Genomic DNA, 25376 nt, shown 5'->3' with positions numbered 1-25376 from the left:
ATTCACATGGACTTCCATTTAGACCTTCACTATAGAGTCAGTTGGTCACCACGGTCAAAACAATCCATTTTAGAGGTCAAACGAGCCCTAGAGCAAGTAAACACCTCATTTCACCAATTTTTGTTTGTTGTTCACATCTTTTTTGGTAATCCGAAATTTCGATGAGTTTTTTGCAAAAAATTTACATGTATATCCATTAAGACCGTAGGATATGGAGCTGATAGGTTATCAAGGCCAAAACAACCTATTTTCAAGATTAAACGAGCCCAAAGCAGGTAAACCCCCCATTTTGCTAATTTTCGTGTGTTATAGTCCATAAAATTTTTGGTGATTCGGAATTTCGACGTGATTTTTGCCAAAAATTTATATGGACATCCGTTAAGACCTTATCTTTGGAGCTTGCTCGTCATCACGGCAAAATGACTCGTTTTCAAGGTCAAACGAGCCCAGAACAGGTAAACCATCCATTTTGCCAATTTTTGTGTGCTATAGTCCACCATATTTTTTGGTGATCCAAAATTTTGACGTGATTTTTGTCGAAAACTTACATGGACGTCTGTTAAGATCTTATCTATGTAGCCAGTGGGTTACCACAGCCAAAACGACCCATATTAGAGGTCAAATGAGCCCTGGAGTAGGTAAACCCCAAATTTCGCCAATGTGTTATAGTCCACCATCTTTTTGGTGATCCGAAACTCCAACGTTTTTTTTACCAAAAATTTACATGTACATCCATTAAGACCTTAGCTATAGAGCCGGTTGATCACCACGACAGAAATAACCCATTTTCAAGGTCAAATGAGCCCCAGAGCAGGTTAACCCCTTGTTTTGCCGATTTTGATGTGCTATAGTCTATGAGATTTTTGGTGATCCAGAATTTCAACGTGATTGTTGCCGAAAATTTACATGGATGACTGTTAAGACCTTGTCTATGAAGCCAGTTGGTCACCACGACAAAAACGACCAATTTCAAGGTCAAACGAGCCCTAGAGCATGTAAACCTTCAATTTCGTCAACTATCGTGTGCTAGTCCACCATTTTTTTTGTGTCCAGCATTCCGACATATTTTTTGCCGAAAATTTACATGTACGTCGGTTAAGACCTTAACTATGTAGCCGGATTGTCACTACAGTCAAAACGATTCACAAGGTCAAACTATCCCCAAAGAAGATAAACCTCTCATTTTATCGATTTTTGTATGCTATGAAAAATATAAATATAAAAAAGAAGAGCACAACATAAAATAATAAGATTTATATAATTTGAAAATTTCAACTAAACATAAATAGAGGCCAATGACCGTTAAATTTTTATATATATGAACATAAATAGAGGCCAAAGACCGTTAAGTTATTATATATATGAACATGGCAATTATGTTAAAAATCAAAGGTAAAATGCACTGAAAATCAAATATTATAATTGAATTCGTCGTATCAAACTAATTTAATACGATTTATATCTTCCACGTAAGTTCTGAACTATTATATATGAGCAAATTTATTCTGTTCACACGTGAAGAATACAAAAACAATATAACTATTATAATCACATAAAGAAAAATTTAAATATAGTTAAAGAATGAGAAATGTAAATTCTCTAGAAAGTCCCAAAAAAAAAATTTAAACATATTGAAATAATTAAATTGTTTTATTTTAAAAAAAGTAATTATTAAGTGACTTTATTTTTGCAAATTATAAATTTAACGATAATATAGAATACACCTTTATATAGTCATTTTTTTAGAATTATTATGTTATGCTTTTCGATATTATTATTACATTACTTGTTTGTTTTACTTTGATTATCGTATTGTCTGTATTGCTATTTGTTTTTATATATATATTTTTATTTTTGATATTTTTTAATTTAATTCGAACCTTCTAGAAAGTGACACGTGTCATGCCTTATTATATTTTCATAAATTCTCACTTAAAAATTGGAGATAATAAAACCTCACGGACTCCGCCATCAAAACGCTGTCGTATTCCGATATGCCAGCCGAAGAACACCGTAACGCCTCGCCGGCGGCGCCGCATCCACCGACAGACACGGCGGAAGAAGCTATCTGGTTATGGACACAGATCAAAGCAGAAGCTCGGCGGGATGCAGAAGCTGAACCGGCATTAGCAAGCTATTTGTACTCAACTATACTATCTCACTCTTCGCTTGAGCGTTCACTCTCTTTTCATTTGGGGAACAAGCTTTGTTCATCAACGCTTCTATCTACTCTTCTCTACGATCTGTTCCTCAATAATTTCTCCTCTGATCCTGACCTCCGCGCCGCCGCATCCGCTGACCTACTCGCCGCTCGCTACCGTGACCCAGCCTGTGTTTCCTTCTCTCATTGTTTGCTTAATTACAAAGGCTTCCTTGCTTGTCAGGTTTGTATGTTGTAACTACTCATTCCGTGTATTTTTACTTATCCCTTACTTGGCCTATCGAGCAATAAATGAAATGACAAGTATAATAAATTTATGTATCGTGAAATGACTATAGTTAATAATACGATTAACTATTAGTAACTACGTCCTTTTTAGTATATTGTGATACTATGAAATTGTGAAAAAAATAGGGTTTATGTTAATATTTTTCTGGAAAGATGGGAACTTTAGAGTATGAAAAGATAAATTTTTGGGGGGGTTGTTTGAAAAATTGATGATTGAAGTGTGGGAGCTAGGATTTTCGACAAGCGAATTCAAAATATAGAGAAGTAAATACACGAAAGGCCTACGGGATTCAATAACTAGAACAACAACATACCTAGTATATTTCCACTTGTGGGGTTTGGGAAGGGCAAGATATATGCAAACGCAAGATCGTATCGTACCTTTGCAGGGTTGAGAGTCTATTTCTATTAGACCATCGGCTTGACATATGAGAAAAGATATATCTACTATTTATACATGAAGTATATTATTTACATACAAAATAGTTTTGAGTTTTGACCTTGTGCATACTGTGAAGTTTTTGGTGATGAATTCCCTTGCAGCATCCTAGCTCCACCCTGGTTAATGTTCCAATTGTTTCCTTGGAAGTTATACCAAACAAAAGATTGACAGAGGATGAGTATATGGCATATGCCAATCTACTTGAATGTGAAACTGATAATATGACCTTTTCACTTTGGAATTTGACAATGTTCAAAACTTAGTTGGTGCTATACTACTATGTTATAACGATAGGTACATTTGTTAAGATATTACTTAAGCGAGGTAGTGGAATTAGATCTTTCTTTGGATGTAGAGTCGGTATGAATTAGGATAACAATTGAGTTGAAGTTGAGAGAGAGTACTTGAAGTTGAGGTTGGAAAAAGATAGTGGAAGACTTGAAGCTAGTCTTTATGTTTCGAAATGAAATTCACTTGGAAAAAGAGTTTGTGAATGTTGTGAGTAGAAGTCAAACACTTGAAGAGCCTTGCTTCTAATAAACTTTCAAACCACTACTACAAGATTTTGTTTCTTGTTCAAATAAGACTTCACGACCAAACTAATATTTGTAAATAATTATGTCATGTCTGACCGGGTTAATATGGTGAAAGTGTGTCCTGCAATGGAGCCAAGGACTGATATTTTTGCTCACTAGTCTCTAGTATCTGGGTGGTAGGTATGGTTTGAAAGTAGTACAAAGATAAAGGTTGCCAGTTTGGTGGTCTCTACCATTCCTTGTTTTTTCTTTTCTATCCCAATCCATTTGGATATAAGCAGCCAACGAAACATCGTAACCCCCGGGTTTTCCTGTTTATTTGTGTCCGAAGTCCCGAATACACCTATATACGCGGATGTAAATGAATGTATGCAATTGATCTTTCCTTTTCTGTTAAACAATGTTCATTAGCTACCATTTGTTGTATTGGCTCTCCGCTGACGATGGAATAAATGCATTTGGACAGTTCATATTCTAAATTGAAAAGGAAAAAGTATATGATTCATTTGGTTAACGACTGTCGGATGCTTTTTTATTTCAATAAAATGAGTAGCTATTAGCATCTCATGGAAAATCGCATATTTACAGATAACCTGTATTACAATAGTAAGTCAAGGGTCTTACTTTTCACTTCATATCACATTGACTCTCTCTTCAAATGGTAGTATTAGGTTTTAACAATATAACGTTTCTATTTTCAGGCACATCGAGTAGCTCACAAACTTTGGACTCAATCCCGAAGGCCACTTGCACTTGCACTTCAATCCCGAATCTCTGATGTTTTTGCTGTTGACATTCATCCAGCTGCCAAAATCGGAAAAGGCATCCTCTTCGACCATGCAACAGGAGTGGTTGTTGGTGAAACTGCAGTTATTGGAAACAATGTGTCGATTCTTCACCATGTAACCTTAGGAGGAACTGGTAAGTTTGGTGGTGACCGACACCCTAAGATTGGTGACGGAGTCCTCATAGGTGCAGGTGCCACGATATTAGGCAACATAAATATCGGTGAGGGAGCCAAGATTGGTGCTGGATCAGTGGTTCTGATTGACGTGCCACCACGAACAACTGCAGTTGGAAATCCAGCTAGGTTGGTGGGAGGGAAAGAACAGCCAACTAAGCACGAGGAATGTCCCGGAGAGAGTATGGACCATACATCTTTCATATCTGGATGGTCTGATTACATCATCTGACTTGCATATCATGTATGATATATTTGCCAAATGAACTAAGAAGTCGTCGTCTCAGAACATAAACGAGATGACAGGTTCGATCTTACTGCTTCTGACAGTCTATAACGAAAAGATCTTTTATCTATCTACTCTAAAAGATTATTCTTCTGCTTTTCTGTACTTTTGCATACTGTGGAAGTTGAAGATATCCAATATGGATGAATAAAAAGTTTAGTGTTCCTGGAATTGAGTAATATTTATTCACACTAGAGTTCACTGCATGTAACCAGTTGGTAAGATATCAGACTGTACATTAGTATATGATTTTGCTGGAGAAAATACTTGCATTGTTTGATTTCTCCACTTCTATGCATTGCCTTTGCATATGGAACACATTTTATTATCGATGAGAAGTAAAGAATATCATCGAGAACTCATATCTGCTTAAGAACAGACACTTGAACACACAAATATGTGCTACTCTTCATAACTCGCCCGTACTTGTCAATCAATGTATAAGATGCCAGAATGAGGCATTAGTTTACAGCAAGTTGTTAATATACATTTTGCAGTGCATCTTCGTATACAGATGAATTTATACCAGAGAATTCATAGCCAACCCCAACTAGTTTGGGATCAAGGCAATATTATCTGATAGCTCTCTGGTAACAATTTATTGTAAAGAAGAATTATGCCTATATCAAAGAATGAAAATTTACAAACTTTAGTAGCTCTCAAGATGGCCCCGAGATTGAACTTGAAACTCGCTGAGCCTGAAGAAGATTGTTAGGAGTGCAGGGTGGATGGTTGACTATCTCTGTTACTAGTGACGACTTCTACAACAGCATCATCTCGTGATGGTACTCTCAGGTACGCTTTCATCAAATCGTAAACAGTAAACCCAATCGCAACAGATGGTACAACCTAATGTTCAAACATAGTATAGGTGATCAGTTAATATAATAGATACAAATGGCAATAAAGGCCATTTCTTACCTTCAGATAATTAAGGCTGAGCCCGGAAAACAGTTGTTTCCATCCATGTGTTTGTAAAATCATAACAAGAGTATCTGCTGTTCCTTTCAGTTCGTGGCTGTTAGATGCTGAGAGTCTCTGGACCTGAAATGTTTTCATTCTAACTGCAAGTTCTTCACAAGAACAGGTAATCAACTTACGCGATATCTCACTAAATTACCTGCATTTGGCGCCTAACAACATCTAGAGGATAAGTAAAAGTTTGTCCTAGAAGTCCTGCTACAGATCCACAAGCTAGTTTTATCGTGATATCATTCTTCCGCTCCTTAGGGACATGGCTCTTCATTGTCTCGTAGAAGTAGAATTTCAGTCCAGCATAAGGAAAGATTCCATACAGTGACGGAGCTGGAATGCAACATACACATCGCGTAAGAAGAGTTGCAAGTTAACAGTACATACAAGTATCGCGATGCACAAAACACTTTCATACCAACTCCACGGTATAGGCCCTTTATTCCAGCTTCCTTGTATGTCTTTGAAAAACAATCCTTTATTCCCTTGTAAACTTGTTCACCAGTAACAATCCCTTGTATATTCAACTTTTGGGATCCAACTACCTAGCTGATCATATGTGAATCAGTCTTCCATTGTTCACAGTGACATACATTCAATTTCATTACACTAACAAAAGAAGATCAAACGAGCATATCGTTATGTATCTCACCTGGTAAGCCAGTTTAGTTCGAACTAAATCAAGTGGATAGGTAAAAAGTACAGCAGTTCCACCAGCAAACGATCCTGCAACGAGATCAAGAATGGGACCTTTACCCACTCCAGGGATTCCATCTATAATCCAGCGGCGATACTCTTCATAGGCCATATAGTGCAATGCTGCATAAGGGACGATTCGAGCAACACTAGCTCCATTTCCCCTGAAGAAGAGTTCCACCAATAATACATGTAAACTTATAGAACTTTTAACTCATCTAAACAGTTAAAATCGAAGAAAGAATATTGCATTTTGCACCTGAAAAAACCAAGAGTTCCTTCTGTTTTGGCAATCTTTGTAAAGGATCCTATCAACCCCAAACTTCGATATTCAACTTGTCTGGTCTAAGAAAAAAGAAAATCAAACATAAAGCCTTCAATCCTTAAGCCTTCCTGGGAAGAATAGCGCGACTCTCATAAGCAACATAATAGTTAGTGGTTAGAACACTTCGTCTAACCACAACAACAACGTACCTAGTGTAATCCCAAGTTTGCATAATGAAAAAAGAAAAGATTCAAGGAAAGGTGACAAGGTGACAGTGTTCATGTCATAGTAATATGACTTTTGAGGTTCTTCATGATTCTGATAATGCAAAGAAGAATATTTTTCATCCATAAGCTCCACTAGTGAATAGATCATGGAATATTTCAAGCATATGTTTGCCTTCTCTTTATGCTCTTACAGATCTAATGAAATACATGACTTTGTAAGCATCTAAAGGACAAACAAGTGGGGAAGTTGACTTTGAGAAAGAAAAAGAGATGCCTAGCTGCAATAAAAAAACAACGTTTTCGATCAAGAAAGTTGGACCTTATTATAGATAGAGCGTTAGCGCTTTACTAATAACAGATACAAGGATGACTTTTTTTTTTTCCAGCTTGATTGGAATCGATTCTACGAGCAAATATATGTATTCACAGGTAAACAATGTGTTGTGGAAGGTTAGGCATACAGATTGAAACCACCTTAGGCACTTTATGGAAATGCAAAAATGTTGTAACATAGATCACAGTATTTTACAACAAAGATTGGTGGATGATCTCATCAAAGAGAGCTAACTAAGCCTCTGAGTTCATCCTCTAAGAACATCAAGCAAGATCAAATTCTGAGAAAAAATGCATTCGAGTGTTAATCATCCTCGACAATCAATGCAACAACAACAACATAACCAATATAGAGTGCCCGCAGACCTTACCCCTACCTTGGAAGGTAGAGAAGGTTGTTTCCGATAGACTCTTAGCTCAAGTGAAACCATTACAAAGCAGCTCGAGAAACAAAAACAACAAGACTAGAGAAGCCAAGACCTCTCAAGAACATCAACAAAGATCATAGGCAATTGTTAACCATCCTCCAAGATCAATGCATCAACCCAAATTGTCTCATTTAACATAAAAACACTCTAAGAAAACCAAATTCTCTACAAAATCAGCTCGAAAAAACGAAAAACAACAGGACTGAAGAAGCCAAGACCTCTCAAGAACATCAACAAAGATCATATTTTGAGACAAAGGCAATTGTTAACCATCCTCCAAGATCAATGCATCAACCCAAATTGTCTCATTTAACATAAAAACACTCTAAGAAAATCAAATTCTCTACAAAATCAGCTCGAAAAAACGAAAAACAACAGGACTGAAGAAGTCAAGACCTCTCAAGAACATCAACAAAGATTATATTTTGAAACAAAAGCAATTGTTAACCATCCTCCAAGATCAATGCATCAACCCAAGTTGTCTCATTTAACATAAAAACACTCTAAGAAAACCAAATTCTCTACAAAATCAGCTCGAAAAAATGAAAAACAACAGGACTGAAGAAGCAAAGACCTCTCAAGAACATCAACAAAGATCATATTTTGAGACAAAGGCAATTGTTAACCATCCTCCAAGATCAATGCATCAGCCCAAATTGTCTCATTTAACATAAAAACACTCTAAGAAAACCAACTTCTCTACAAAATCAGCTCGAAAAAACGAAAAACAACAGGACTGAAGAAGCCAAGACCTCTCAAGAACATCAACAAAGATCATATTTTGATAAAAATGCAATTGTTAACCATCCTCCAAGATCAATGCATTCAACCCAAATTGTCTCATTTAACATATCACACTCTAAAACCCAAATTCACAACAAAATCATTATCAAACTCATCCAAAATCGAAAAAAGCTAAAAACTTTCAACCCCATCAAGCAAAATTGAACCATAAACTCAGAAAAAAAAAACCCAACAATACCTGAAACAAGATCTTGATACGTTCAAGTGGTGCAACTGCAGACTTAGCAAATCCACCAGCTACACCACCAGCTATCAATTCTTTAGCAAACAAAGGCATCCCTTCTATAACCCCATCCCAAACCTCCCTTTCATCTCTTGTATTTGCCATTGACAAAAAAAAAAAAAAAACAAGAAAACCCCTTTTGAAAACAACACAAAATTGAGAAAGGAGAGACTAATTGGGTCTCTCCCTCTCTCCACACAAATCTTGAACAACCCCCAAAAGGGAAAAAGTTCAATAAAGAAGGCAAATTCAAGATTTTAATGGAGTCTTTACTTCTGTAGGCAAAAATTGATTTTGGCTGCTAAAGAAACAACCAATTGATGAAACTTGCTGCTGTTTGACTATTTACAAGTCACCAAATGCCAGTTATTATAGGTTTCGAGTTCGAGTCTTGAGTGAAGTTAATTTTTGTTTTTGTTGCAAAGCATCCGAAATATCAAGAAAATTACTTTTTTGAAAAATTACGAGACATCTAAATTATACAAGTAAAGATTTTTAAGCGATATGAATTTAGTGAAATTTCAATATAAATATCTGATATGATACGATTTTATAACGATAGCAAGTTAATTTCATTTTTTCATCATATTCTTATTAATATTTATCAAAATATGTTTATCTATAAGTCTTTAATAAAAATAACTGTGTAAATAATTGTTAATCAATTACTAAATATAATATAAACTCTTTTCTTATATGTTGTTCGATATTTTGTTAGTCATACGAATCTATAGAGACGGATTTAAAATTTAAAGTGTATAGGCTTCTATGGCGAATTCAAGTCAACATACGATAATTATTGAGTTCACACCTAATTTTTTGAATAAAAAAATCTTAATAAAAGTTATTGCGTTTGTCTAAACTATCAACAACATTTTAGATTCGTCACGATAAACCTTCTATCAATATTATAATTATTTTATGCGAATTCTATATAGAATTTATTCTTTTCTAATCCCTAACAATTAGCCCTTTATAGCAAAAGGCATCAAATTAAATTTAATTACTTGATTTGGTTTAAATAATAGCATAATTTCGTTTTATACTTATACTTGTTAATTATATTCTTTTCCAAATTAGTACGTAATGTATAAGAAATAAGAAATTAAATTGGGTATATAAATATGTTTTCAAACTCTATAATAAGGTATGATAAAATTTCTTTTTTAGGATTCGTTTGATTTAAGATTCAATTGATTTGAAATTATGTTTCGATATGTAATTTAACTTTTAAAAATGTATATTTTTTTTCATATGAAACAAATATACATGATGTTATAACGTTTATAAAACAAGATATCAGAATACCTTAATATATTGTATTAATAAATCATATATCTTCATCTACCTTTCATAAAAAAAATGTTTGTTATTACATGATGTTACAATGTTTCATATATATATAATTTTACAAAGATTTATTGATTAGAAAAAAACAATAGTAATGTTTAACTATTTTTTAATATAATATGTTCACATGGTACAAATAATTTATTCACATCAAACATGAGTAGTTTTATTATGAAATATAATATAAGCCACGTTTTACATTCTTTAAAAAAAATCCTATTTTTAGAAGAATTTGAAATATAAAAGTATTATTTGAAATTTCGTATTGATTTCATAAATATAATGTTGATTTTTAATTAAAATTTTAAATTTTAAATCCCAAATATTATAATCAAATGCCAACTTAATTAAATTAACATAGTCAACCTCATGAATGGCAACTTCTGTCATTCTTTGATGATAAAAAGATTTGATTCCCTCTGTATTTTATTTTATTTTATTTTATTCTTGTTTAAATTATTTTAAAGTTTGCATATTAAATTGTAAGTTGTAATGGTTCTTTATTCTTCTTCTTTTTTTTCCAGCTAATATTCTCTGGTAACCTAAAATTGAAGGTCCAAAAGTATTTAAGATTAATTAAAAGTAATACTCATTTTAGTTTAATTTTTTGAAAGAATTAGTTTTGGGAAAAATAATAGAATGTATGATAAATGAATTTTTCATATAGAATTATCTCTAAGTTTTGGAATGACAAATAGGAATTAAAAATTACCTTTTCTCCAAATATATTAATCTATGAATTTTCTAAAATATGTTTTATCCATTTTTGTATTCATTGTTGTTCAAATACTTATATCACTTTATTGAAGTTTTCAGGTCCAAAAATAGAAATTTAAGATTTTTTATCGTGTGTTAATATTAGTTCATGATTTATTTAAAATATAAATAACCAATTCCGTTTGACTTCAAATTTTGTAGGTCTATTCTGACAAGAGACTGGATGATACTCTTTGCCTTCCTAGGACTAACACCACTTCCATTTTGTGGTCGAGAAAACGAATTTAAGACTATCTCAACTTTTCGTATGTTATATGTCTATGAATTTTTTTAAAATATATCCAACGAAATCTATTTTATCTCAAACTAGTGAACAATAATGTAGGGTAACATCCTCAAAGTTTCGAAATCACAAAACACAAATTCAAGATTGTCACAACTTTTTAATGAACTATACTTTTTATATATTTCAACGTCACGAAATAGAAATTCAAATTTTTTATATATTTCACGTGTCACGAAATAGAAATTTCAAAATTTTACATATTTCACGTGTCCTGTTCTTCAGGAATATGCATAATTGAATTCTAATACGAATACCAAACACCAGAACACCAAATGTGAACAGAAAATAACTAAGACTTAAATGAGCTTAAATAGAGTATCATAAACAAAGAAAATATCATATTATAATAATAATAAAAAATATAAGTTACAATTGCCTCTTTGGCCTCAAACATCAGATAATGCAACAAATGAATTTCTTAGTTGTGTAGTAACTAAGCAAATAGACAGAAAAATAATCCATAATTTGATGGGAAGATATAAAGAGAGTACACTTAACATTGATTGCCTTTGGGAAGCAGGTAGGAATGTTTATCAGTTCCTGTATATCCACCCGAAAGCTGCGGACAACGCAGGAACTCACTCATCTGTAATGCATATCATCTCATCCGATAATACTGAGTTCTTGAAACGCGGCAGTGTTTACCATTTACAGAGTATTTGAGCATTATATCGACATCTCGAGGATTTTTCTTGTTAGGAGCCACAGTCATGCTTCCAACTACAGCTTCCCCTTGGCAAACAGTTATCACATCTTCCAGGTAGAGAACTGTTTGCTTCCAATGTGTGCTTCGAGATTTGGGCCCTGAATATCATTATTTTTTCATGGTCAGAAACGACGAAGCTATATGAGCTTGATTGTAATATTCTATTGCACAGATTGTTCAGGTATTTGCAAGAACTCTTCTGAATCCTACGTACTCTTCCCCCAAAAACGTAAATTAAGAGAACTACAAGGTGACCAATCTAAGCACCTCGGACCCTTCGAATAAGGAACAATAACACAGCAGAAACAAATAATATAAGGGAAAAAACTTCAAGGAAGGAGAATATTGCCAAAGGCTAATGTCAAAATTAAAAGCAAATGCAATGACAAAAATGCGGACCTGTTGAGAAGCCCAACAACTTGTGACACTTTGTGAAAGAGACATCGAAGTATGCTACAAGGGCATGGATGTAATCGTCACGTTCAGCAATGAGCTTAAATGGAGCTGTGAAGGAAGCATCCCCAGAAGTCATCTTCGAAATGTCCATCGTCTGAAAGGAAGCATCCATTATCAGTTAAGTAAAAGACAAATCACACATTGTACGGCTATTCAGTAAATCCCAAGGCAACTACATATAAACTTGACTTGATCACCTTCAGTAACTGGCAGTTGGTGACGATCTGATTCTGATCTACTGTGTCAACAATAGGTTCCATCATAGCTTGCTTTCGTATGCAGCTCATGTCGAAACCATACACACTATTCCAAACTGCAGTAGAATACGGAGGCCGAAATTAACAAAAGAGAAAAATGGAAACTGCTTGATGCCACTAAAAAATACATTCAAAGTAAATTACTGAAGAGAAAATACCGTACAATATCAAAATCCATAAAGTATAAAACATGAAGGAACAACAAACTTACATTCGATCTTATCTTCTTTGTAATCAGCATCTTCAATAGCTGTCAAATAAAGAGAAGCTTTATCCGGCAGAACAACACCATCCTTTACCTGCAATGGGAAAGAAAGAGGACATGATTAGGACAAAGCTCTTTCTTATCCATCAACCAAGCACGAAAACCTTCAAGACAAGTGAGCACAGGAAGCAAAGCCAGGCATTTGGCATAATTTTGCCGAGCTAATCTTTACCCAACCTGCAACATTTCCCGAAAACAATGATATGGAAATTCTCTGGGCAAACCAAACACTAACTAAATATACTCATTCTCATTTTCTAAAGAAACCATATATTTATATTCATCTTCCCAATAGCTGACTTAATTGATGAAAAGTTAGCACATTTCACAGCTGTGATAGGATATAAATCACCACAGAAGCACTCTATTAATATCAGCTAAACACAAATACATTCAACCAAACACACGCAGGCGTCAATCACACATTATTTTCTTTGCTTTTGTTGACTTGTTCCTTTTTCCAGATGAGATTAAGGGACTTAAGGTGGCGGGGAGGAGGATCAGCAAGAAGGTTTGATCACTGCAAGTGAATGTGGTGATAGATGAAATATGTTTCACCAGTAGGAACAAAATGTCGGGGCAAAATCTAGATTAGCATTCAATGATAGAATGTAATCACGCCTTTTTTAAACCCGTGACCAAGCTTCAATAATAAGCATAGTCTAATCAATATAGAAGAGGTTGCGACAGTCACAGTCTCATAGCTTGGAAAAGGACAGGGGCCCTCTTCCTCATTCCACACATATTTCATTACTACCAACACTTCCTCCTGCTCAGACCTTTTACTTTGTGGCATCATTTCCGTTTCCCTTTTAAAGGGTCTAATCCAAAACATACAGTTGACCCATCAAGTATAATTAAAACGTCTAGAAAAAAAATTTCAACCTCTCATCAACATCCAAAACTATTCACACAATTCTAGCAATAGATAGTCAAACTAGCTTCTTAATTTAATAAACAAGCTTAGGCGCCAAACAGGAAAACCAGAATTCGAAAGTGGTAGGAAAAAAAAATGACTCCCATGCATTGAGAAGATAAATTAAGTAGGATATTTATCCATAGTTTGTACTGGGTAGCATCATTTATTGGAACAAATGGTAAACATACAATTGGATACAATTTTACACAGGTATCTCCTTTACAATTCGTAGTTCAACCTGCAATCAGTTTAACTAAATTCACGGGTTGAGTCATTAAAACACTAAGCCAGCAGTTTTTGGTCCCCTTCATGGTGTCTTCCAATGACTATATACATTTTCTTTTATGGATAGTATCTATTGTAGTACACAATAATTCTCATCCATGAAAAGCACTCAAAATTTAATCTCTATGTGTCCGTGCTTTCTCTTCATCCATTGAACTACTCAAAACCTAATCCAACATTCATGCACATGCAGTGTCATTGCTTGCACAGAAAACCGATTCTAAAGAACTGATATCATCATTAATCCAAGTGACAAATTATACATCATAACAAGTAAAGAAACTTACCAGCCACTTGTCGCGAGCATACAAGACTGTATCTAACATGTTCTCGTACAGAAGAAAGTATCCCATCCACTCAGAGATTATTATATCCACTTGTGGAACGGGTAGGTCAATCTCCTCTACCTTTCCCTTGATAACCGTTATAACTGAGATAGAAAGAGAACAGACTCAGTAAAGTACACACATCAGAATACCTGTCACAAAGTTCATGAGTGATGGCATCTTCTCACCATCAGAAAATCCATTGAGTTTAACAATTTCTTGTGCCGTGTCAGCCATACTGGAGCATTCTATCTGAAAATCAAATAGTAAAGGTTCAGCCATATTTGATGATATTGCAAAGACAACTGCCAGTTCCACATAGCTTTCAAATCAATTTATATTCTAAAGTCCTTTGCAATATCTTCACAAGAACCTCAATGTAAAGCATCATAATGTGTGGACACCAAAACAGCCACCACAAGATAGCAATCATAGACCAATCATGAAAGAACAAGAAACTACACAAAATGAAAGTATAAAACGAGAACATGGAACAAGCAAAGACGCATACCGCATAAACATGTTTGGCACCAACTTTTGCACAAAAGAGTGACAGGATTCCTGTCCCAGCTCCCACATCAAGGACCACTTTATCCTTGAAAAGAAAGGAATTTTTATAGATTACATTTTGGTAAGTCTTAGTTCTTACGACATCCTTCAACATCTCCTGTTACCACATAAAAATTAACAATTAGAACGCCGCAAAAGATCATCTTTAAGCAAAACTGTATCACGAAAAGATACCAAAAAGAATAACAATACAAACAAAGATGGATACTTACTTCGTGAATACCTGCAAAAGCATCAACAAAACAAAGGCAGATAATTAGCTTCCATAAGAAAAAGATGCATAAAAGTAACAAATTTGAAACTTTAGCTAGTACTACAGGACTCTTTGATTACCTTTTTATCTATAACAAAGAAATTAAGCATAACACTACAGTTCCATAACAGATAATGAAGTTCCCAAATCGATACTTTATGCAAAACTCAAACAGTTACAAATTACCCAAATCAATTTTTTTGGCAAAGAACAGGAAATTTTTCTCCTTTCTACTCAAAAGCTTCCCAGGAATAAGAAAAAAGAGATTTTTCAACTTATAGAAGCTCAATTTAAGTAAATTTTAGCTCAAATTCAAATAAACCAAAACATACACATGGTACAAATCACTGACCAAAATGTGAGTATGAATCGAAATAATAGTCAGCGCTGGTCTTATCACCACCGACCATCGACTCATCCACGGCGGCGACGGCGGTGGTGGGGTCACACATGGAGATATCTTCATCCACTTCAAGATTCGAGCTTTCGGTAACAGCTTCATCTTGTACTACTTGTTCATCATCATCCTCATACTGGAATTTGATCTTTGATGGGTTTTTCCCATAGCCTGCTGAATTCTCAATCTCATTATTGCTTACAGAATCCATTGGAGCTCTCTTCTAAGTTTTTAGGGTTTAAGAACAAAGAGGTGGCTCCAAAATTAGGGTTTATGTGAGCTAATATATAAATGTATAAAACCTCTTTTGGGTTTTTTTTTTTTTTAATAAAGGGATGTATATTCGTCTATTAAAATAATGATAATCTACATTTCATATACATATGTATTTGATATATTTAATATTTTAATAGATTTAATTATTTTTGATCAATGTGTGATTTATTCTTTTCGTAATTAATATGAAATTGTCTTTGTTAGATACTGTTTTTATTTAAATAATGATAATCTACATTTGATATATATATATATATTGGGTATATTTAATTTTAATAGATTTAATTATTTTTGATCAATTATTATGTGATTTATTCTTTTCGTAATTAATATGAAATTGTCTTTGTTAGATACTGTTTTTATTTAAATAATGATAATCTACATTTGATATATATATATATATATATATATATTGTATATTTAATTTTAATAGATTTAATTATTTTTGATCAATTATTGTGTGATTTATTCTTTACGTAATTAATATGAAATTGTCTTTGTTAGATACGTTTTTATTTGATATGAATTTATATGTGTAAATTTAAATTTAAAGCCTATTTGCATCAACTTTTCAATTTTATAAACATTATAAGTCACACAAACACAAGATATAAACATTTTTTTAACTCACACAAACACTAGAAAAACTACTTAAAATTTGTCATAAAGAATGAAATTAATATTTACACAAAATCATTTGCAAATTATAGAAAAATCACTCTTTACCTACAACATATGGTGATGCCCTTATTAGTCTATATTTAATAACTCTGTCGAAACTTGTCAAGCATTTGATAAACTCACTAAATCAACTCCGATGGAGGGATCCTCAAACGCGAAAAATGATCAAATGAATTCGAAAAAAACTGATCAAGTAGCCATATGAAGGGAAGACTAATCGATTAACATAAAGTAAATTTAGCATTACTGAAACTCCCTTCACATAGATGAGGTTCACAACTACTACTACCACTATAAAATTGAGATAACTATTTGTATTAGCCACATTAACTTGCTGGTTCTAGATAGAGAAAAAATCGAGATGGTTAACGATATCCATGTCCGTAAGTAACAATGCACAGACCAGGCTATTGTAAGTAAAGCCATGCACGGGCAAAACACGCGATGCCTCATTGACTAGGCAAACTGCACTATTGCTATCTAAGTAGCAGCCAGTCTTATAGCTGGTTCATAAAATCCCCAGACCGACCCAACATTTTCAACGTTAATGATACATAAGCTAGCTATTCAATACAAGACATTGTCTGGCTGAGTCGAGCAGATACTACCTACCCTAGCCCTCATAGTCTCCCTCGGAGAACTTGTTCTCTGAATAAAAGACAGCAACAACTTCATTTCCTCCGAATTTTCTGCCATTCAATCCTTGTTGAGCTCTCGAAGAACTCTCCACATCAGCATACTCCAAAAAGACCTGTTGCAATATTATGATCAGTTGTTGCTGTGACAAAACCAAGTGATTATATTATATAGCATCTTAAGAAAACTGGTACTTCTGGTTATATGATACATTCATGTTGAGTACCATGCACAGGTAATATTTTTTAAAAAGTAATTGGTGAATGGTGAACAATAAATTCTGCGTAAAGCGTCATAATGCATATTAATAAGTTACTAACCTTTCCAACCCCAGGTGTAGGTTCACCATCAGACCTTGGGCGTGGGATGACTAAATTCACTAAATTGCCTGCAAATTGAAGAAAATTTAGTATAGATGTCACACATCAACAGAAGAAACCCAGAAAATAAATTATATTTATGGCTGGAATTGCGAAGATTAGTATAGTGCTAACAAATACAAAACTCGACTAGTCAAAAGGTAAAATAAAACATTGATTAGCTTGATGCATCTGAAGTGACAATGTATTTACCAAATTTCCCACATTCCATTCTCATATCTTCCACTATATCTTCATAGTCTTCATCATCTTTGAGCTCATCCGGGCTAACCACATGTGTTAGGCATAAGACTTTAGTAGGAGGTCCTCCAGGTTGTAGCATGAGTCTCTGCAGATCAAATGACACAAGCAAAGCAAAGGGCCACATTATCAGTCACCTTTTTCGCTTAAATAGGATAAGAATTTTACAGCCTAAAATATTATGTCTAAAAGAGAAGAGGAATGGATTAAAAGCTCAGCGAATTGAGTAACAAAAGAATACACCTTACCTGCAGTGCTATTTGTTGCTGAGCATGCATTAATACAATCTCCTGCTCTGGCTTAGGCTGTAAAGTACCTTGACTTGCACGCCTGACAGTAAGAGTTTTATCACCCATCTTGATACCATTAAGAGCTGTACAGGCAATATCAGTTACTGATACATCAGCATAGACACAAAACGCATAGCCTTTCGAGTTTCCGGTTTCTTTATCTTTGACCAGATTAAACCCCCGAAGAGGGCCAAAGGACTCCAGCAACTCCCTAATCTGAGCTTCAGTGAAATAGTAAGGCAGGCCTCCCACAAAGATACGGTCAGGACCTTCAAGCCCACCAGTGGATCCTGGTGACAATCCAACTGCAGCAAGGTTAAGGTTTGGATTTGGTTGGCTCGGACCAAGAGTTGCAGCCAGAGAGGGATTATAGTCAGTCGGTCTTCTGACCTTAACTTGTGTTCCCTAAAAGCCCCAAAGAGACGATATAAGCACACATTTGAGTTTTCTCCAATGTGAACTAAATATAGTACAATGCTAAAAGTAATTATTCCAAAAGCTGGTACTTGTAAAAACAAGTCCTACATACGCAAAAAAAATTAACTGCTACATACTAAAAGGAGCCAGCAGAAAAAAGAACCAACACAGAAGAAACAAAGCCACAACAATCAACCGAATACATGCCTCAGACTTATGTAAAGGGTATAAAATCAATTCCCAAATTTTAACAAATCAACCTTTCACATTCTGTCTTTGCAGGAGATTCAGAAGCCTACAGAATATAAACCGATGCCAAAACTAGAAGGACGATTACCTCAAAGATAATGCCATCTAAGGCCATGGCATTGCTGGCCTCCTCCACAGATCTCATCTCAACAAAAGCAAACTTTTTCTCATGGTTTATATAAACATTGACGACTGCATCACCTGGAAAAAACATAGTGAAAAATTAAAGCATCCAATAATGGGTACTGCATAGTGCATAGTTGCATCAAGGCCTGAAGACAACTCAATGTAACTAACCTGGACCGGCAGTGTTTCCACCAATTGCTGACATAACATGATTGAAGTATGTAGCCACTGACTGTACGGTGACAAATATTATCAGTAGACAGTATCTACAAGCTCAAATAAGTGAATTATGTCTCTAAAGGTTCCTGCGTTTTGCGGGCAGAGGAAACAAAATGAAGTCCAGATCTACCCATTCTAGGATCTCATTTGTAACCTTTAAGTTCAAAATTTATTGAACAAGTGGTTGCTAGTTCCAGCTATTACCCATTTTATAGAAAAAACGAAGTTGCAAAATTTGCAATATAAGCATAGATTAATGTTATATAAGTGAAACTTTAATTTGAGGGAACCCGTATAAAATGAAGAATATTTCTTCCATCTTATTTTCTTGATAAACAAATGTTTTCCACTCGCGTAGCTAGCATATTCCTTGAATACTCCTATATAGTTTCTTTGCTTTTGTATTTGTGGATTGAGGTGTAATTGTTGATGTTGATATTTTTTGGGGGCCCTTTGTAGTTATTGGTGATTTTGGCACTTTAAATGATGCGTTAAGAGAATCATTTAAAGGTCAAAAAGCATCGCCCACTTCTGTTTTATACGACAAGATCAAAAGGTCAACAGTGTCATTCTAGAAGCTTCTCCAGGGAATGCTTGAATCGTGGAATCAATTTTCACATGAATTTCAAGTTCATTACTTTAGTTGACAATGGATGCAATTTCTCGAATTGGGAATTGATATCATTAGAGGATACTGAGATAGGCAAGTTGAACAAATATTAAGCTGAAGCTACAAGGGCTTCGACTGAAAATGGAAGACATCCAAACCCTCCACAGCCATGCTAAGGAAATGTCAAAATGCTTGAACTGATACGAGATTGAGACATGGATAGACTTAAATGAGTTATGAAGAAGGGATGACTAATGAAGGAGCATGAATCAAATAGATATGAAAACCACCAGCAGACTAAAATACAACTCTGACTCAACCAACTCCACACAAATATAGGGGAGCTCAAAACATCTGAACTACAGGATGAAAAAGATTACCTGTTCATTTGCAGTCGGAGGAAGTCCACCAACATAAACTCGCCTTGCATGTCTAGTTGCCTGAGAAATAAGCACTCTAAGAAGATCAGCCAAATAACTTCACAAATAAATTCTCATACTAAAATATTTCCTCAAGTCTATTGAGATTTAACCGACAACTCAACACTTTATGCCAAATGTGAAATTTCGAGAGCATGACATTTAACATTTTCCTTAAATTAGATAAGATGGAAGGAAGAAGATTCTGTTGCACTACATCTATAAAAGACCAAACAAACGCTACAATATCAACCTTCAAGTGACTATTCTGAAATATCATCAATATGATAGAGCATCCAATTAAAGCAGACAGAGAGCTAATCATGGAACATCGAACAAAAGGAAGTGGTTGAAGAGACAACTGATACCTGCTGAGTCATTGCCTGAACTGGCAGAACAGGAATAGCTCCAAGCTGCCACAAACAAAGATAAATTTTAAATCATTCAAAAAAATTATGAACAAAATATATTATATTTCCAACAGAGAGAAAATACCGGTCCAGAGGCCAAAGGGAACATGTTAGGAAGCATTCCAGGAATAGCTGGGGCAGTGCCAGGGAGTAGACCTGCAGAAGCTTCTCATAGGGATAAAAATGAGGACATTTTCTTTGTTAATCGATGAGAAGGACCATTGAACATATAGGGATAAAAATGAGGACATTTTCTTTTTTTTACTTTCGCTATTACAATTAAGAACATTTTGAATGTTTCCTCAAATAATTCTTCAGTAAATATTACAAAATTAATTTGGAGAAATAACTTGAAAGCTACCAAACAAAAAATCCCTGGTTGAAGATGAACGAGACCTTTTATTGTCTTCCTTGAACATAAAAGCTAGAGCGGTTGGCTCACGCCCATTGTCAGCACAGTGGGGCTACTAGCCCAACGTTGCCTTCTTAGGACATAAGATAAGACATACTAAACAAAGAAACAACACCAAAGACAACAAAAACCAAAGATTTTCTCAGTTTCGGAGTTATTTAACCAAGTAAGCAATTAAATAGAATGTGAACAATCGAGCAACTGAAATAAAATCAGTCAATCTAGTGACATACCAAAATGAAACCATGCATTTTGGTAAGAACTTTCCACACTACATCCAAAGGAGAAAAACAAAATAACAGTTACCAAAATATTGCCAATATATAAGAAAATAAGCAAGTACCTGTAAGAGCAGGAGCACCAGATAACAGAGCAGAAGTAGGAGGTGCCATGTCAAACCCACTGACCCTTTTGCTACAAGCATATCAGTATGAACAGTTAGAGAAATGCTTTGAAACCCTTCAACTAAAATAACCGACAGTACTAACTTATTTCCCCAACCCACCCATATAAAAGAGCACCAAAAAGAGAGAAAAAACAGTACTAGAAAAGAATGAGAACTTAAACTCTCCACCATCACCATTAGTAGGGACATATCCACAATTTCCACTCCCAGTGGAGTTTTTTCAAACTCATTTAAGCTACAAAGCAATGACTTCCACTGCTACAATGGTAACTATGCCTACCACGGCTTAGACAAATTGAAAAAATATTCTAGTTTCTTCTTTTTTTCCCTGCATCTGTTGAGATTAGAAACCTGGTCTTCCATTGTATTCATTCCAACTTCATTGAACATAATACCTTGGATGCTCCAAGAGCTTAAGTCATTTAATTGTCCTCCTATGAATAAAAACCACATTCTACCCTCACACCCCCAACTCCTAAAAACAAGGGAGTGTGTCCCATTTCTGAAACTAATTACCTATCATAAGAGTGAGGATATTTCTGCTTAATCTGTAGATCAACGCCAATGAATGAACTAACATTAGCTTCATCAATCTGATTTTTCTGTTACAACCAAAATTACACTCATAACTGAAATCACATAAAGCCCGGAACAACTACTATTATGTCTCAATGTCAAACAAGTTGGCATCAATTATATGAACCCTCAATAACCATGTTACTCCTTGGCAACTTAAGAAATAACAATTGGAGCATTGAAAAGTGAAAACTATCTTATCTCCATAGCCAAAGGAAAAAGGGTTCAAGGAAACTCTGCTGCTATGTCACATTCCTCAACATAACCAAAGAAAAATGAGAACTATCAGTCTATGCAATAGAGAGCAATCCCTCCCTGCACTACAGATTATCAGGTTTTCATGGACAGCAGAGAACTAACCTTTTGGAGCGTGAACGAGACCGTGATCGAGAACGTGATCTGGACCTACGACTAGATGTTCCCCTTGAGTGAGATCTGCGTCCGTGCCTATCCTCTCGATCTTTGTCATAGGATTTTGATCTGTGCCTATCCCTTTCCTCTCTATCCTTGTCATATGATTTGGACCTGTGTCTATGCCCTTCCTCCCGCTCTTTCTCATAAGATTTTGACCTATGTTTGTGCCTCTCGTCCCTCTCTCTATCATAATCTTTCTGCCTGCACCAACAAAAAGCACATGGACATGAATATACTACGCACCGCTTGTCCTCAACCAAAAAGAAGGCAAAAGGCACAAGTGCAAAACAATGAAAAGGCAACAAGATAACGTAACTCCACAAAAAAGACTGGGAAGGGTAGAGTGTAAGCAGACCTTACCCTTACCTCGTAGAGGTACAAAGGTTGTTCCCGATAGACCGTCCTAAGCTTAGAAAGCATAGCGAAGCAGTTCAAAAAAGGGGATAGAGAAACACGAGCAGTAACAACAACGAAATAATACGAACAGTAGTAGACAATATACAGACTACAGTGGGTAATCCAGAACACTGAAAATGCAGTGGCACATATGTCAACAGTTCTACCACAAGTGATTGCAGTGAGTAATGATTACCAGTACTCCCGGCTCTCAGGACCACCATCAGAAACGTTAGCATCATCATCTCTACCTCTAGTCCTATGCCTCTCGCTACGATAGCTGTGGCGACGATCACGATCTTTTTCCCGATCTCTATCTGTGTCTCTGCTCCTACCTCTGTCCTTATCACGTCCTTTATCCCCCTCTCTGTCTCTGCTTCTTGAAGATTCTCTTTCGCCCTCATAATCACGGGAACTGTGCTGAAAGATGTAAAATCATTGGAAATGTTTATCAAAGCAGAAGCAATAAAGGGGAGCGAGTAATAAAGAAATACTAGAACAATGAAAAGCATGTATTTAGAATGCTCAAGACTCAAGTCATCGTGCCCCTTATGCCATGGGTGACAACTGACACACGTGCTACAATGGCCGGGACAAGGGTTGCACAAGGGTAATATCCAAACACACGACTCTGATTTATTTCGCAGGAAATTAAATGCTATGACTAAATTCCAATATCACACTAAAATCAGAAGGAACTTGCTTTGACTGACCTATAAAAAGCTTAACCTGCAGAATGAAAAACTAAAACCCCAATTCCTTACGTTTGCACTATAAAGTATTCATTTCCATGATGTGATGTGATGTTCTCCTAGGAAGAAACCCCTCAACCAACAATCATGTACACCCATTTTATCCAATGTAAGAATAATAAAACTAAACAGGTTTTAGATGACTCAATTGCTAAGCTGGTTCATCTCATATAACATAATCTTAAAAACATCAAATTTCGTTCTACATGATCTTGACCATAGACAAAATACATGTCATTTTGAAGTTCAAGTGTCCACACACTGATGCCAGGGATGAGCTTGTGACAATAGAAGGAGCTCCGTTTTAACTCCGCTTATTGACCCTCTCTCTATATGGAAGAAGCATACACATTAAAATGTCCAGAGGTCATAAACCAAAATAAAATGTGTCCTTTAACAATTCTAGCCTAATATTTATGGTGCATTCTTAACATAAACAGAAAACAGTAACCAGAAAATTTGTAAGTTCATTAATAACAGATCATTATAACATTTAGCAGTCACAAAATTTCACCATTGTCTAGATGTTTATCTTCTACTCCTTGAATGCATATTGAATATGATTAAAAAGAAACTTTCAAAAGATCCATCACACCTTAGAGCTTGATCTTCTCTTGCTCGAGTTATGTTCTTCTTCTCCGTTATCCACACCAGCTATTTCATTATCACCACCAGTATCACAAGGAGTGATCTGAGGAAGCCCATTTTCATTGGAATCCATAGATGATTTGGAGTAAAACACCTGACTTGGAGCTAAAATGTGTTAGGACCACAAACTAGCTAAGACATCCTAAAACACATGTCTACCTCGCCAAGCTTCTAAAATAAGCTTATTTTGAAAAGTATGTTATTTAAAAAGTGCTTTTTAAGAAAGTACCTTTTTTTGTGAGAGCCCGTTTGTGTTAGGCCAATAAATTCTTTAAAAAAACAATTGAGCTGCAATTAATGTTTCACCGAGCTTTAAAAAGTGCTTAAAGGAGAATTTATCCCAATTTTTTTTTTAAAAAAAAGGTACTTTTGGGCACAAGCTACGACTTTTAACTTCAGAAAATCAACTTTAATTCCCCAAAAGTACTTATTATCTTCCAAAATCTTGGTCAAACACAAGGGATCATTTCTTGTGAGGGATAAAAATAAATAGTCCTAGGATAAAGAAAAGATAGTCCTGGGATAAAATTTGGTGTCTTATTTGGTTGCCATGTTTGGGATAACTTATCCCACCATTTGTACCATAGTGATAGGATAAGCTATTCCATATACATACATGGTAGGAAGGATAATATAGCTGGTTAGAATTACGAAGGTAGGGAATTTATGTATCAATTTAGCAGATATTAGCTACGCAAATTAGTAATGTATGTATTAGTTATCCAGCTATCCTGCATATAATAATATGCTACACATAACCTACAACTATATTAGTTAAGCAGGTTTTAAAATTGCAAATCAAACATCCTATTGATCTTATACATGAACTACTTATCTTCTAACCAGCTACTATGCGTGTTATTACTTGAGCCGAATTTACTACCAGCATAATTCACTTCCAAACCAGCTACCGATATCCAAACAACACTTTGTTTATTTAAATAAGCACTTTTTGAGGAAAAACCACATTTCTAACCTCCCAAAAGGAACACTACAAAAATGATTCATCACTTCTAAGTATTATCATGATAATTCAAAAATCAGCTGGTGCGAGTTCCAATGATACTACACATTTCATCATGTAATAACAATTTCTCTAAGAAAAGCATGTAAAATTTCAGTAAATTTCAATGTCGATTATATGATTTCACTCTCAGTTTCAACAGATCAGAACACATTTAAGTGTGTACATATAGATATGTAGAGAATCGAACAAACCAGCCAACGGCTTCAACTTCTCCGGCAAGACGAACCGGAAAACTGCTCGGCGATCAGCTACACTGCTAGGGTTTGTGAAAGTGAGTGAAGAAAAAAAAATCGAGCTAAAACAATTCTATTATGTTCTAGAAC

General features: G+C 35.0%; 4 protein-coding genes across 10 annotated transcripts; 1 reads left to right on the top strand and 3 right to left on the bottom strand.

Moving 5' to 3' along the window:
• The first annotated feature begins 1933 nt into the window (after nt 1–1933).
• LOC107007306 (serine acetyltransferase 5) lies at nt 1934–4966 on the top strand. The gene is made up of 2 exons (XM_015205870.2): nt 1934–2384; nt 4129–4966. The coding sequence occupies exons 1-2, from the start codon at nt 1995–1997 to the stop codon at nt 4618–4620; spliced, it is 882 nt and encodes a 293-aa protein (XP_015061356.1). The 5' UTR covers nt 1934–1994; the 3' UTR covers nt 4621–4966.
• A 91-nt stretch (nt 4967–5057) lies between these two features.
• LOC107007305 (mitochondrial carrier protein CoAc2) lies at nt 5058–8965 on the bottom strand. Of its 2 annotated transcripts, none has more exons than XM_015205869.2 (7): nt 8578–8965; nt 6602–6687; nt 6299–6506; nt 6065–6191; nt 5795–5979; nt 5596–5718; nt 5058–5523 (listed from the first exon to the last, which is right to left on the bottom strand). In XM_015205869.2, exons 1-7 carry the CDS (start codon nt 8725–8727, stop codon nt 5386–5388), a joined length of 1017 nt encoding a protein of 338 aa, XP_015061355.1. In that variant the 5' UTR covers nt 8728–8965; the 3' UTR covers nt 5058–5385. The 2 variants fall into 2 exon arrangements, with proteins under 2 accessions (XP_015061355.1, XP_027769296.1); XM_027913495.1 differs by having other exon boundaries at nt 6602–6735; nt 8578–8714.
• A 2385-nt stretch (nt 8966–11350) lies between these two features.
• Nucleotides 11351–15775, bottom strand: LOC107007602 (probable protein arginine N-methyltransferase 1.2). The gene is made up of 9 exons (XM_015206285.2): nt 15425–15775; nt 15032–15042; nt 14761–14916; nt 14438–14501; nt 14211–14353; nt 12666–12753; nt 12395–12510; nt 12141–12291; nt 11351–11839 (listed from the first exon to the last, which is right to left on the bottom strand). The coding sequence occupies exons 1-9, from the start codon at nt 15678–15680 to the stop codon at nt 11634–11636; spliced, it is 1191 nt and encodes a 396-aa protein (XP_015061771.1). The 5' UTR covers nt 15681–15775; the 3' UTR covers nt 11351–11633.
• A 950-nt stretch (nt 15776–16725) lies between these two features.
• Nucleotides 16726–25376, bottom strand: LOC107007245 (splicing factor U2af large subunit B-like). 6 transcript variants are annotated; one of them, XM_015205772.2, is made up of 14 exons: nt 25245–25376; nt 23974–24120; nt 22823–23046; nt 22177–22431; nt 21178–21248; nt 20508–20587; nt 20381–20425; nt 19974–20033; nt 18936–18996; nt 18727–18839; nt 17931–18377; nt 17635–17770; nt 17383–17450; nt 16726–17177 (listed from the first exon to the last, which is right to left on the bottom strand). In XM_015205772.2, the coding sequence occupies exons 2-14, from the start codon at nt 24097–24099 to the stop codon at nt 17040–17042; spliced, it is 1824 nt and encodes a 607-aa protein (XP_015061258.1). In that variant the 5' UTR covers nt 24100–24120; nt 25245–25376; the 3' UTR covers nt 16726–17039. The 6 variants fall into 6 exon arrangements, with proteins under 6 accessions (XP_015061258.1, XP_015061261.1, XP_015061259.1 ...); XM_015205775.2 differs by having other exon boundaries at nt 20508–20578; XM_015205773.2 differs by having other exon boundaries at nt 23974–24131; nt 25245–25364.

This window comes from Solanum pennellii, chromosome 12 (assembly GCF_001406875.1).
Source record: "Solanum pennellii chromosome 12, SPENNV200".
NCBI classification, from domain to species: Eukaryota; Viridiplantae; Streptophyta; class Magnoliopsida; order Solanales; family Solanaceae; genus Solanum; species Solanum pennellii.
The sequence above is the reverse complement of the archived record's forward strand: the minus strand, read 5'-3'. Positions and strand labels throughout refer to the sequence as shown.

What these genes read in the sequence shown, in the direction of transcription:
- LOC107007306 (XM_015205870.2), top strand. Translation starts at nt 1,995, where the DNA reads ATGCCAGCCGAAGAACACCGTAACGCCTCGCCGGCGGCGCCGCATCCA. An exon ending in AAGGCTTCCTTGCTTGTCAG is followed by an intron (nt 2,385 to 4,128) that starts GTTTGTATGTTG and finishes TTCTATTTTCAG; the next exon opens with GCACATCGAGTAGCTCACAA.
- LOC107007305 (XM_015205869.2), bottom strand. Translation starts at nt 8,727, where the DNA reads ATGGCAAATACAAGAGATGAAAGGGAGGTTTGGGATGGGGTTATAGAA. An exon ending in GGAACTCTTGGTTTTTTCAG is followed by an intron (nt 6,507 to 6,601) that starts GTGCAAAATGCA and finishes ACTCTTCTTCAG; the next exon opens with GGGAAATGGAGCTAGTGTTG. An exon ending in GGGCCTATACCGTGGAGTTG is followed by an intron (nt 5,980 to 6,064) that starts GTATGAAAGTGT and finishes GTTGCATTCCAG; the next exon opens with CTCCGTCACTGTATGGAATC.
- LOC107007602 (XM_015206285.2), bottom strand. Translation starts at nt 15,680, where the DNA reads ATGGATTCTGTAAGCAATAATGAGATTGAGAATTCAGCAGGCTATGGG. An exon ending in ACTCAATGGATTTTCTGATG is followed by an intron (nt 14,354 to 14,437) that starts GTGAGAAGATGC and finishes TTTCTATCTCAG; the next exon opens with TTATAACGGTTATCAAGGGA. An exon ending in ATGCTCGCGACAAGTGGCTG is followed by an intron (nt 12,754 to 14,210) that starts GTAAGTTTCTTT and finishes TTCCCATTGCAG; the next exon opens with GTAAAGGATGGTGTTGTTCT.
- LOC107007245 (XM_015205772.2), bottom strand. Translation starts at nt 24,099, where the DNA reads ATGGATTCCAATGAAAATGGGCTTCCTCAGATCACTCCTTGTGATACT. An exon ending in TGGTGCTCCTGCTCTTACAG is followed by an intron (nt 20,588 to 21,177) that starts GTACTTGCTTAT and finishes CCCTATGAGAAG; the next exon opens with CTTCTGCAGGTCTACTCCCT. An exon ending in TTCAGGCAATGACTCAGCAG is followed by an intron (nt 20,034 to 20,380) that starts GTATCAGTTGTC and finishes CTTATTTCTCAG; the next exon opens with GCAACTAGACATGCAAGGCG.